At 37.7% G+C, this 13,316-nt stretch overlaps 1 protein-coding gene across 1 annotated transcript in view; it reads left to right on the top strand.

Moving 5' to 3' along the window:
* The first annotated feature begins 230 nt into the window (after window positions 1-230).
* LOC112045795 (uncharacterized) overlaps window positions 231-13,316 on the top strand; it is a 24,125-nt gene continuing 11,039 nt past the window's right edge. The window contains exons 1-7 of the mRNA XM_052889880.1: window positions 231-274; window positions 404-520; window positions 1,158-1,241; window positions 2,518-2,677; window positions 4,384-4,557; window positions 5,944-6,108; window positions 7,473-7,568. Coding sequence (XP_052745840.1) covers window positions 231-274; window positions 404-520; window positions 1,158-1,241; window positions 2,518-2,677; window positions 4,384-4,557; window positions 5,944-6,108; window positions 7,473-7,568 — 840 coding nt within the window. The remainder of the gene's footprint in view (window positions 275-403; window positions 521-1,157; window positions 1,242-2,517; window positions 2,678-4,383; window positions 4,558-5,943; window positions 6,109-7,472; window positions 7,569-13,316) is intronic.

The raw sequence follows: 13,316 nt of genomic DNA, 5'->3' as shown, positions 1-13,316 counted from the left end.
ATAGGCTGTATGTCCACCGATCTTTGCCTTTTTTGCCGGGAAAAAATTGATTTAAAAATATATTTAATTTCAATTATTTTTTTATTTTTCAAGAATAATCTTATATTATTAGATGTACAAGCATCATAGAACAAAGTTCTCTATCACGTTTGCGTTAAACTTGCAACTTCTGAACGGATTCATATGCTATTTTCACCAATAAATAGGGCGAAATTATTAAACTTAAAAGTATGGTTTTTGCACAATTTCATAGGACCCTAGATCTTAGCATACGGTTTAAATTTCAACTTAATACCTCTACGTATCCCTGAAATAAGTATCTTGACAGATAACGAAGTTATCTTATACGTAACCCTAAAAGGGCGTGAAGAACTTCGTTGCCAACCAATTTCTTATATTTCAGGATACTCTGGCTCGTATTAACCATAAGCGCGTTCGCGGGCGCAGTGTACTGTGCGCTTAACCAGCTCGCCAGGTACAACTCTGAACCGGTGGTGGTTTCTTTGCAAAGAGATTATAGGTGAGTGACGTTTACCTAACCAGAGCCGTGATAGCCTCACTGCTGAGCTCGAGTCTCCTCTCAGAATGAGTGGGGTTAGGCTAATAGTCCACCACGTTGGCCCAATGCGGGTTGGCAGACTTCACACATGCAGAGAATTAAGAAAATTCTCAGGTATACAGGTTTCCTCACGATGTTTTCTTCACCATTTGAGACACGTGATATTTTAATTTCTTAAAATGCACACAACTGTAAAGTTGGAGGTGCATGCCCCGGACCGGATTCGAACCCACACCCTCCAAAATCGGAGGCAGAGGTCATATCCACTGGGCTATCACGGTTTTAACACAGTACAACAATGAATATGCATGGATTTTTAAAGATAACCCGGCGGGAATCGGCTTCCATGAACTCTTCGCCGCTGGTGCATACATTGCTTGATTAATAAATAAATAAATAGACGCCAAAATCATTACCCTTCTTTTTTATTTTTACTTCCTGTGTTAAGGAAGACACTAAGTATAATTATCAATAAGAATTTCTCGATTTCTATTTGAATTATTTATTGTTTGTCCTTTGTCTTCGCTACAATCAGGTAAAAATAAAAATATGTTAATAACGATGAATAATTGAATTTGAAACTTATTTTGTTGATTAGAGGTTGGTCGACGGCTTTCCCAGCTGTCACCGCGTGCTTCTTGGAGAGAATAGATCCCGATAAAGCCAAAGAAGTCATCGCACGGTAGGATTCGCTTTATTATTTTATTCCGAACTAGAAGCCATTAGCGTAAATGAACGGTGTTAAGCGTTTATGTCTCAACCCTCACATCATCCAAGTTGAGAAAACGGGCATTTGTCATCGCCGCGTTTGCCGCTTTTAAATTTACATGTTGTTAAAAAAAAAAAAATACCGACCGATTTGAGAACCTCCTCCTTTTTGAAGTCGGTTAAGATAAATAGTGTAGAATAGTAGTCTGTGACAGATATGACGTCGCTCGATCTCGTGTTGGCTTCAGTGTGCTGTGTGCTCGTGGCGTTGGAGCCGTCCACATCTCTTGTTGTGTTATTCTTTATGGGTTACTTAGGATAGGTGGGGAGAGTGACTTGAGTGGAAAAGGGGAGTGTTAGATATCTGGTAAAAGATCCTTTAACCCTACAAACATCGTTCACAAGTACGTGACTCCACTCAAGGTCACTCTGCCATTCTAGGGTCATATTTTGCTTACAGTTTGAATTGTTAATTAAGTTGTGCTGGCAAGTGTTGTGAATCATAACCTTTGTTCGACATTAGTTTTCTTATATTTGTAATCACTTTTGAGTCCTATAATAATAAGTGTGATAATACATTTTTCATTGAAAATCCTTCCTGCCTCCAAAAACGCTGTTGTACCTGCAATTTAGCCTACCAATTATCACTCTTTTACTTTCCGAGTTCCCTTTCACCATTCACCTTATTCCTTTGTTTTCTTATTTCAAAAAATTATTGATTAAGTCCCTTTTTCACCCGATTCTAACATTATGTTTATTAAGTTTTAAAAGCCTACCTAATTGTATTAAATGAGTTTCAGTTTTTTTAATTTTTAACCGGCTTCAAAAAAAGGAGGAAGTTTTCATTCTCATAATTTCGGCCATTTATTAGCTAATTTTGTTTGAAAGAGTATTTTATTTATACCTCCAGATTGGTCCCATTTCATTTTCTTGAAAATAACTGAACTACTTCTTTGAAGTCGGTTCCATATATTTTTTTCATTATCTACAAGTTAGCCCTTGACTACAATCTCACCTGTAAGTGATAATGCAATCTAAGATGGCAGCGGGCTGACTTATTAAGAGTAGGATTAAATCCACACCCCTTACGGTTTCTACACGACATCGTACCAGAACGCTAAATCACTTACGTACGTCTTTGTCTGGTGGTAACTAGCCACGGCTGAACCAATTAAAAAAGATTATGTCTAACAGATTATGGCACGGCCAAAGCCTCGCACCAACCAATTAAAAAAGATTATGTCTAACAGATTATGGAATGTAACAGAAGAGTCAGACGGCGAGAAGTACCAATACTACTATGAGTTCGTAGAACTCATCGCAGAGATCTCGTTCCGCGGCAACCTGCAGAACTTCTGGAAGTACCAGGCGGATGACTCCGTCAATAACATCGACCTTCTGCAGCTGGCGGTCAGTGTGCATCCAAGACACCCTCTGAAGGTGACCACCTCGCATAGTAGGGAGGTTAGTACAAAAGCATTAGCTTTTAGGGTTGTCTCTTCTGTGGTTAATTATCCATTGACCTCTTATAATAAATGGACGCAGAATCATGTAGAAAATTTCACTTAAAAACTGGGCAATTTTGCTTTGGCACTTTTAGAAATGTTGGTAAAGAAAATTATACCTTAAGGCCTTTGAATATAGTCCAATCTATACTAATAATATAAAGAGGTAGGTTTGTAAGTTTGTAACATTCTTTGTAAGGGGTAATCTTCGGAACTACTGATCCGATTTCAAAAATTCTTTCACCAGTAGAATGCTACACTATCGGGAAGTGATATAGGCTATATATTATATTGATGTCATGTATATTAGCCTAGATATTACAGTATTTGTACTACAGGTCGGACCGAAACTCCACTTAAAACAACGTTAAAGGTCTGGCAGAGACCTTCCTCGGTCATGACAGTTATCCACTGCACCTGTGGTGTCCTCATTTACGTAGAACACAAAAGAGTATGCCTACCTGCCAATACGACGTCGGTGAACTTATATATACCCCGGTTTAAAAGTATATGGAGATTATTCTAATATTATAAATAATAGCCTATAGCACTCCCCGATAACGTAGCATTCTACTGGTGAAAGAATTTTTGAAATCGGACCGAAGATTACCCCATTTGTAGTATGTTACAAACTTACAAACTTTACCTCTTTATATTATTAGTATATAGTATAGATAAATAAATAAATAAATTATAAATTAAATAATTTTAAAGGCGAAAGTTTGTGTTTAAGTGTGTATGTTTGTTCCTCCTTTACGCTGCGGCTGTTGAAGCGATTTGAAGCCCGGGACTTCATTTAATGGGAGTTAATTATTATCTCTGCCACTTAGTGCCACTTTAGACGGCCTCCGTGGCGCAGTGGTATGCGCGGTGGATTTACAAGACGGAGGTCCTGGGTTCGATCCCCGGCTGGGCAGATTGAGATTTTCTTAATTGGTCCAGGTCTGGCTGGTGGGAGGCTTCGGCCGTGGCTAGTTACCACCCTACCGGCAAAGACGTACCGCCAAGCGATTTAGCGTTCCGGTACGATGCCGTGTAGAAACCGAAAGGGGTGTGGATTTTCATCCTCCTCCTAACAAGTTAGCCCGCTTCCATCTTAGACTGCATCATCACTTACCAGGCATTATCTTACTTAGGTGAGATTGTAGTCAAGGGCTAACTTGTATAAGAATAAAAAAAAAAGTGGGAATTGTTATACCTGATACATTGACCTCTTTAATAGGTGATCGATGACCTGATGGGTTGTCATTTAATCGTGTTTTGCTCTGTAAATCCGCTTCTGATGTCATCCCGCTTTCCTAACACTATAATGCTGTCCATTATGCTTAATTGTAGCCAAGCGCAACCCTATCTATACTAATTTTATAAAGCGGAAGAGTTTGTTTGTTTGTTTGTTCGATTGAACGCGCTAATCTCAGGAACCACTGGTCTGATTTGCAAAATTCTTTCAGTGTTAGATAGCCCATTTATCGAGGAAGGCTATAGGCTATATATTATTCCCGTATTCCTACGGGAACGGAAACCACGCGGGTAAAACCACGCGGCGTCTGCTAGTTATTGCATAAAAAACACTAGGTCTTTTCTATTTTTGCTAAGTTTTGGACACCACAGGTGCAGTGGATGACGGTCATGACGGAGGAGGGTCTCTGCCAGACCTTCAACGCGGAGTACGCTAAATACCAGATAGTAGACGACGCGGCGTGGAGGAGCCAGGAGCTGATGAAGTGCCATTACCACAGCGAGGCGTGCTATGTGCAGATCGATACTTCGGAGAATGGGATCCGGGTAAGGGTTTAGGGGAGTGTTTATTACTTACACTGCTCACTGCTGAGCTCGAGTCTCCTCTCAGAATGAGAGGGTTAAGGCCAATAGTCCACCACGCTGGCCCAATGCGGATTGGCAGACTTCACACACGCAGAGAATTAAGATAATTCTCTGGTATGCAGGTTTCCTCACGATGTTTTCCTTCACCGATTGAGACACGTGATATTTAATTTCTTAAAATGCACTCAACTGAAAAGTTGGAGGTGCATGCCCCGGATCGGATTCGAACTCACACCCTCCGGAATCGGAGGCAGAGGTCATATCCACTGGGCTATCACGGCTCATCATACTAGAGGTTTTTTTTTAATCTATACCACAGAAAACGTATGTACTGTAAAACCGGGACTGTAGTGCAGGGACTCAACTAAGAACGCGTCTTAGACGGGAAAGTGTATTAATCGGGATATAGATGGGGGATAGTGACAATTATAACGACTAATGTACACAATTACACATATATAGTTATAAAAAAATGTGTATTTGGTGTAAAGACTACCTAATTATGCAACTTTGAGTAATCACTTATTCTGGTATGACAAAAAGATTTATTTTTCAGTTAAACTTTTGTAGTGCGTCTTCAAAATTTTCGGCTTAGAATCGCATCATGTCAGCGGTCGTTGGCTGTCAGGGTCTTTATGTTCTTTCAGATATCATGTAATAGTCTTGTCCTTGTTTAAGGACATGTCCTGATCTATCTGTTTTATTTATTTGTCGATGATGCAGCCTATTCGATGATTCGATTCACTCTTGACTTGAAGATATCCATGTTATGTCAGTAAAGAATAGAAACTTTGTAAAGTAAGGAATAGAAAAAAATACCTCATGTTTTGTAAGAGCTCAAAATTTGGGTTAAAATCTATGAAATATTATTAATATTACGTCCAAAATTCACAAGTGCCTGAAGACGAAAGTCTTCGAATACCACTTGCCAGTGATTACCAGATCTGAGACTTGCTGCTTTTTGTAAGGTTCAAAGTCACTTAGCAGGCGTTGGAGCGAGCTAAGCTTGGAGTTTCTGTAAGTGATCGAATCAGGAATGAAGTGATCTGCAGACGAACCAAAATCACTGACATAGCGCGAAGCTGAAGTGGCAATGGCCACATAGTTCGAAGTCTTTATGGACGTAGATGTCCAAGGTGCTGAAATGGCAACCCCACACAAGAAAGCGCACTGTTGATCGACCCCCCACTAGGTGGACCTAACACATCAAGCGCGTTGCGGGGTGCCGCTGGATGCTGGCGACTCGAGACTGTTGTGCTTGGATGTCCATGTAAGAGGCCTATGTCCAGCAGTTCACGTTCTTAGGCTGTTAATTATGATGATGATTATATTTTTGCTTTTTTGCAGTATTTCGTACACTCGCCCTTCGAAATAGCAACAGCTATATCCAATCCAACAGGTGAAGTGCTGCCTGGTGAAGAACTGGACACAGATTTCAAGGTATCTACACACATAATAGCTGTACAGAGCCATGATAAACCAGTGGATGTGTCTGTCTTCGATCCGGAGGGTGTAAGTTCGAATCCGGTCCGGGCATGCACCTCAAACTTTTCAGTTATGTGCAAGAAATTAAATATCACATGTCTCAAACGGTGAAGGAAAAACATCGTAACGCAAACTGCATACTTGAGAATTTTCTTAACTCTCTTCGTTTAAGTCTGCCATTGATCAGCATTAGGCCTGCGTGGTGGACTAATAGCCTAACCCTTCTTATTCTGAGAGGAGACCCGTGCTTAACAGTGAGCCGAATATCGATTGTTAATGATGATGATGATTTATATGTATAATGCCTACCCTATCTAATAACCTTGTTTACGTCATAGCTGGCAATAGTGTGACGTAACGGGTAGCAGCGACAGTACCATTACTTTGTGGTAGAGGAAACACCATGAGCAGGTCCCAGGACTTGTGACCTTGAGTGTAGGTTTAAGGGCTCCCTTTGTAATACACTCCCCTTCCCTGTCCGACATGTTCTCCATGCTCACACTAAACACATTATGATAAACAATAATTACAACACAAAACATCATTGCACAAAATCACTAATGCGACTGGCAGCGTGACGGTGTCTACACTGACTAACAAACAACTGAGCTTAACTCATCAAATACCCTCTTATTTATACAAACACTGATACCTCCACTCCACAATAACATAAATAATGAATGTTAAATACCACCTGTAATCTTGGACAAGGAAGGAAAGGAAGGCAAGGAAGGACAAGGAAAAGGAACTTGTAACAATAGATACATCTTGTACTCAAAGTACTTGTTGCCGATGATGACAGTTTTTAAATGACTTCAAAAAAGGAGGAGGTTTCTCAATTCGCATCCTCGAAGTGTTTTATATATATTTACACAAATATAATAAAAACACTTAAAAGGAACTCCTCAGCGATTTACAGTAGCTACCTTGTGATTGCTCTTGATGAATTTGTATTGATGAGAACTTTCCACCTAGATGTGTTGTGACTGTTATTAAGGGTATGATGATGAAGACGAAGGACAGTTAATGAAACTCCTCAACGGTTTACAATAGCTACCTTGTGATTGGTCTTGATAAATTTGTATTGATGAGAACTTTCCACCTAGATGTGTTGTGACTGTTATTAAGGGTCTGATGATGAAGACGAAGGACTGTTAAGGGAACTCCTCAACGGTTTACAATAGCTACCTTGTGATTGGTCTTGATAAATTTGTATTGATGAGAACTTTCCACCTAGATGTGTTGTGACTGTTATTAAGTGTCTGATGATGAAGACGAAGGGCAGTTAAGGGAACTCCTCAACGGTTTAGAATAGCTACATTGTGATTGGTCTTGATAAATTTGTATTGATGAGAACTTTTTATATAGATGGGTTTTGATTTTATATCTAGGTGGTTGAAATAGAAGCATCCGACCGGATCAAAAGCTTGCGATCTGAACAACGTCGGTGCAGATACCCTGAGGAGTGGGTCGGTGGCTCTATTAAAGTAAGTACACTAATCAGGCATCTTTCCTGCTTGTGCTTATGAGATCTAAAATGCCTCATGACTAACTTTTCCCGAGGTGCATTTGAGACCTGGGCAGGTAGCCAAGTGGCATGTCGATTCTCTTTCTACAAACGTTAACGCTTCGAAAATTAACAAAATGTATGGGAATGACAGATCCGATCGACAACTTGATCACGTGACCAGCTGTCGATAGCAAATGTCATTACCATACATTTTTCAATTTTCAAAACGTTAGCGTTTGCAAACATAGAATCGACGTGTCTCATGGCTACAGGCTCTTTTAGAAATAATTTATATCTTCCTCAAAACGCGAGCAGCGAATATTTTTTACTTTTAATTAAATAAAATAAAAATAAAATTAAATACTTCCAGATTGGTCGCGTTTATTATTCATGAAAATTTTGTATTAAAATGAAAATAACGAAATTGCCCGTAATGAGGCGCTATCGTTCATTATGCTAGTACACACTAAAAACAGAAAAATAAAATCTATTTAACAAAAATATTCGACTGACTTCAAAATCACAAAGTAAACTAAAAAAGCAGTGCCAACACAATGATCAAAAATCAAGCCGTTAAAATCATAAAGTTTAAGGATTTTCAGACGGTTCTTTCCCGTGGTTCTTTCAGAAACGGCTTTAATTAATACGTCACTGTCTTGGCACCGCCTTCAAAGTGATTAAAAGGTAGCACACACGAAATTATTTTTCGCTTTTTAGTTTATTTTTGTGTTTGTAGTCGGTTGAATTTTTTTGTTAAAAAGATTTTTTTTAAATACACTATTGAATAATAAGCAAATATGTATTTATCTTATTCCTTTGCATAAATATATTCCGAAAATATAACATCCCGCACATAGTAAAACAAAACCGTTTAGTCGCTGCAGAAAACGAAAGTCTTGCAAGAGGTTTTTTACCAGTGGCGTAGCTTGCCTTGAAGGGGCCCTGTATCAAATTTAATTGGGTGGCTCAATAGTCGAGCGATAAATCCCGAAAAATCTCTTTAGTTAAACTCATTCACAACAAAGTAAAATGAGTACCAAAATGTTTGTTGTAACATACTACACAAGATGTAATGGTTTTTTTGTTCGAGTGTAGGAACATTTAATAAATAAAGAAAATGCCTAAATCTCTGATTTTTAAAGGAGATCATTCACGCTCCATACATTTTTGGGCTCTTTTTGAAAGTGCCGGCCAACAAAAAAAAATGGCACGACTCGTTAGAATTAGCTATTTGGAGCAATAGTTAATATGGCATAAAAGTTGTCAGGTGGCTATGAACCAAGTTATACAGGTTCGACGATTCGTTATTTCCATACATTTTGTCAATTTTCAAAAGTGCCCGCTAAGAAATAAATCTGATACGTATCGTTAGAACTGCCCATTTGGAACAATAGTTAGTATGGCACAAATGTTGTAAGATTGCTCTGAATCAAGTTATACAGGTTCAATGACTCGTCACTTGTATACATATTTTTTGAGTTTTGTAAGTGCCCACCTACAATATAAATAATACGTATCGTTGTAACTAGCATTTGCAGCAATAGTTACTATGGCATAAACATTTTAGTATAGCTCTGTGTCCAGTTATGCAGTTTCGATGATTCGTCAAATCCATATGTTTTATTGATTTTCAAAGCACCGTTTTACAAAAATATGCACTTATCACTGCACTTATCGTCAGAACTGCCCATTTGGAGTAATATTTAGTATGTCACGAATGCTGTAGGTTTGGACTGAACCAAGTTATAAAGGTTCGATATCTCGTCACTTATATGCATTTTATTGAGTTTTGTAAGTGCCCACCGACAATATTATTGATGCGTATCGTTTTAACTGGTCATTTGTGGCAATAGTTAGTATGACACGAATGTTGTAGGGTTGCTCTAATGCAAGTTATACAGGTTAAATGGCATGTCATCTCCATACATTTTATTGATTTTAAAAGGTGCCTGCCAATAAAATTCTTACAGGTATCATTTTAACTGATCATTTAGACATACTTTGTCAGTTAGTATGGCAGACACGTTGTATAAATGCTCTGATCTAAGTTATACAGGTGTGACTATTTGTAATATCCATACATTTTCTTGATTTTTAAGTGCCAACCACTAAAATGGTATGTATCATTAGAACTGGCTGTAATAGGAACGGGGAGTAATAGTTAGTTTAGTACAACAAACGTTGTAGGCCTGCTCTGAGCCATGTTATACAAGTTCAATGATTCTTAATTTCTATGCATTTTATCGATTTGAGCGATACAGTTAGTTGGTAGGTATGACAGAAACATTGTATGATTGCTCTGATCCAAGCTATTTGCGTTCGATGATTCGTCACTTATGTTTTTGTTGATATCTGAATGTAATGGGGAACAATAAATAGGTAATAATGATGAATACTTAAATAATAATATGAAATAAATGTCATCATGGTGTAAGAGCTCATCATATTTGTTATGTTCTTCCTTCTGGACCGTTTCTGCACTTGGCCATGTGATTCGCCGTTGTGCGTGTATTTGTTATGTTATTCAAGCTGGTAAACCGAAATTACCATTACTTGAAGAACTTAATAAAACGTTTTTATTTCTCTCAATGCACAATAACACAATTTTTAGTTACATTTGCACCATAATGTTGAATTTGTACAAATACTTAGAATCATTTTTTCTATATTTTATATTATTGCTTTTATGTTTTCCAACTTTTTTGGAAATCAATAAATGAAAGTTATATAACTTGTTTCAGTACTACAATTCTTTCTGAAGCGTGTGCAACGTGGTACTAAGTATTGCTCCTAATGACTAGTTTTAACGTTAGGTACCATATTTTAGGTGCACGGTACTTTAAAAAATCAGTAAAATATACGGATTCGACGAATCATCTAAACACTATAACTTGATTCGGATCTATACTACAACGTTTATGCCATAGTAACTATTACTGAAAATGGCTAGTTATAACGATAAATAGCATTTACTTCGTAACTTACAAAACTCCACCAAATACATTGAAGTGACGAGACATCGAACCTGTATAACTTGGTTCAGAACAATCTTGCAGCATTTGTGCCATACTAACTATTACTCCAAATGGGCAGTTTTAACCATAAGTACCATATTTTTATTAAACTTACTTTAAAAAAACAATAAAATAAATGGCTTGGACGAATCATCGAAACTGCATAACTGGACACAGAGCTATACTAAAATGTTTATGTCATAGTAACTATTGCTGCAAATGGCTAGTTATAACGATACGTATGATTTATTTTGTTTGCGGGCACTTACAAAACTCAAAAAAATATGTATAGAAGTGACGAGTCATTGAACCTGTATAACTTGATTCAGAGCAATCTTACAACATTTGTGCCGTACTAACTATTGTTCCAAATGGGCAGTTCTAACGATACGTACCAGTTTTTTTTTCTTGGCGGGCACTTTTGAAAATTGACAAAATGTATGGAAATAACGAATCATCGAACCTGTATAACTTGGTTCAGAACCCTCCTACAACTTTCATGCCATATTAACTATTACTCCAAATGACTAGTTCTAACGATTCGTGCAATTTTTTTTCGTTGGCCGGCACTTTCAAAAAGGGCCCAAAATGAATGATCTCCTTTAATTTTTTACTTTTTTTTTTGCTTTTTTACTTTTGTAACTTCTGAAGTGAAACTCTATAAGTAGTATTTAATATGTTTTTTCGGGAAGCATTATAGATTAAGTGAGATTGTGGATTACATTTTGCTAATTTTTGATTGCACACGTAAGGGGGCCCTGTAGTCCGGGGGCCCCGTATCATTGATACGGCTGATATGGCGGTAGCTACGCCCCTGTCTTTTATATCTTCTAACACAGTGAAAGTGTTAAGTATTAATGTTTGTTTTTCTCAAGGCGTACAGTTTCGGGTTATGCCAGATGCATTGTCGGACGCGGATGGCTGTCATGTTCTGCGGGTGTCGGCCATTTTTTCATGTAAAAGGCGGTAAGAAACAGTTGTAAAGATAGTCGTCCACATATCGGCGTCGTAAGTATCGAAGAGTCGATGGACGTTGTCCCAAGGTGCTGGAATGTCGTCCCCGCGATAGAAAATGCAGTGTTACTCGACCCCCCGCCAGGTGGACTGACGTCAAGCGAGTCGCGGGTAATCGCTGGATGCAGGCGGTTCAGGATCGTGATGTTTGGAAGTCGCTACAAAAGGCCTATGTACTGCAGCCATCCATGCGTCCATCGGCTGATTGATGAAGTATCGGACGCATCACATCGACGCGGATCAGTGGACGCACTATTATACAAAAAATACTACGATCCGTTTGATACTTACTATGCGGATATGTGGACGCCTATCATTAACCTCTTTTTAGTTAAGCATACGGAACACACTAATTCTACCTCGCGCCTCGCGTCTACGATAATTTTAATACCTTTTATTTTAATTTGAGCTTAGATACATAGATAATTTGAGAAATAATACATTAAGAAACCAGCCCTTCTGTCACCGGTCAAGGCAATTATAGTTTGGAAAATAAAACTACTTAGGTTAACTTTGTTTTTAGGGCAATAGTTTACTGCAGTGACGGAAAAATATAAACATATAGTATTTAGTAGAATATCTAAGCAAGCCCGCTTCTAACGAGATTATACTGTATCAACAGTACACGTCAGGGGGGGGGACAGTTCCATACATTCTGAGCAATTTGTTGACTTACAGGCCATCTAGATCTAGTAGTGAAACAACTTTTCGACTAAGTTGGTAAAAATATCTCAACAGATGGCAGCAATTCCATCGCTAATCTTAGTGTGTCCAGTATCAATATTTGCAACCATTTCGTAATATTTAATAATTTTAACGATGATGAAAAAAATAGTACCTCTGTAATAATCTCATAGACCACTACATGAAATATATATTTAAATCGTTTTGCAAATCAAAGTTCTTCATTTAATAAAATATGTGACGCATAAGTTAACATAGTGTTTGGTTAGTTTTTAAGTAACAAATGGCAACTACGCAACAATATTAGCTAAATGGCTAAGATGCTATGAAATAATAATCTTTATATTATGTCCGGGAACAAAATATTTATAGTATGTGATATTCATGGGGAGGCAAAACATGGAGCAGTGGCGTTTTTCTTCCAAGCCATTTTCCAGTCCTTAATGCGTTTGATAGCAAATAATGTCTGCAAATTAGTTACGACTTCATATACTTTTTTATATTTATTCTGCAATTATTTTTTTAAATAAAAATATTTTGACTCCTCAGTTTTGTCCGATTGCCCGTGAATATTACTTAAACAGTTTTTACAGTATGATCATGAATTAAATTGTGTTGGTTGCGATTGTAAGTTATTGGGTATAACAAAGTAAGCGTATATTAATTTCAACATGGTCATGAACTGTCATCTGGTCCAGTGGTGAACATGGTCGAACGGATTCTAACAAAGTTACGTATGAATAGGAATAGTCATGGGTTCGAGCCCGGGTGGGGAATGGATTACATCACAATATATTTTTTTTTTGTTTTTTTTTATTTGTTTTTCTCAATTCGTTTTTTTTAATATTTTTTGAATTTTATTAAACCTCGATTAAAAATCTCCATTTAAATAAAATTGCCGCTGTTTTAGTAGTACCTATAAGTTTACTCCAAACCGCAGTTGGCGCTTCAATTTAAGCCACCGAAAATCTTCAAGAGGGCTCTCTTTTCCCATACACTTATTATACTCTTTG

The sequence above is a fragment of the Bicyclus anynana genome, chromosome 26, assembly GCF_947172395.1.
Source record: "Bicyclus anynana chromosome 26, ilBicAnyn1.1, whole genome shotgun sequence".
In the NCBI taxonomy this organism is placed as follows: Eukaryota; Metazoa; Arthropoda; class Insecta; order Lepidoptera; family Nymphalidae; genus Bicyclus; species Bicyclus anynana.
Note: the sequence above shows the minus strand (reverse complement) of the source record. Positions and strands in the feature narration are given on the sequence as shown.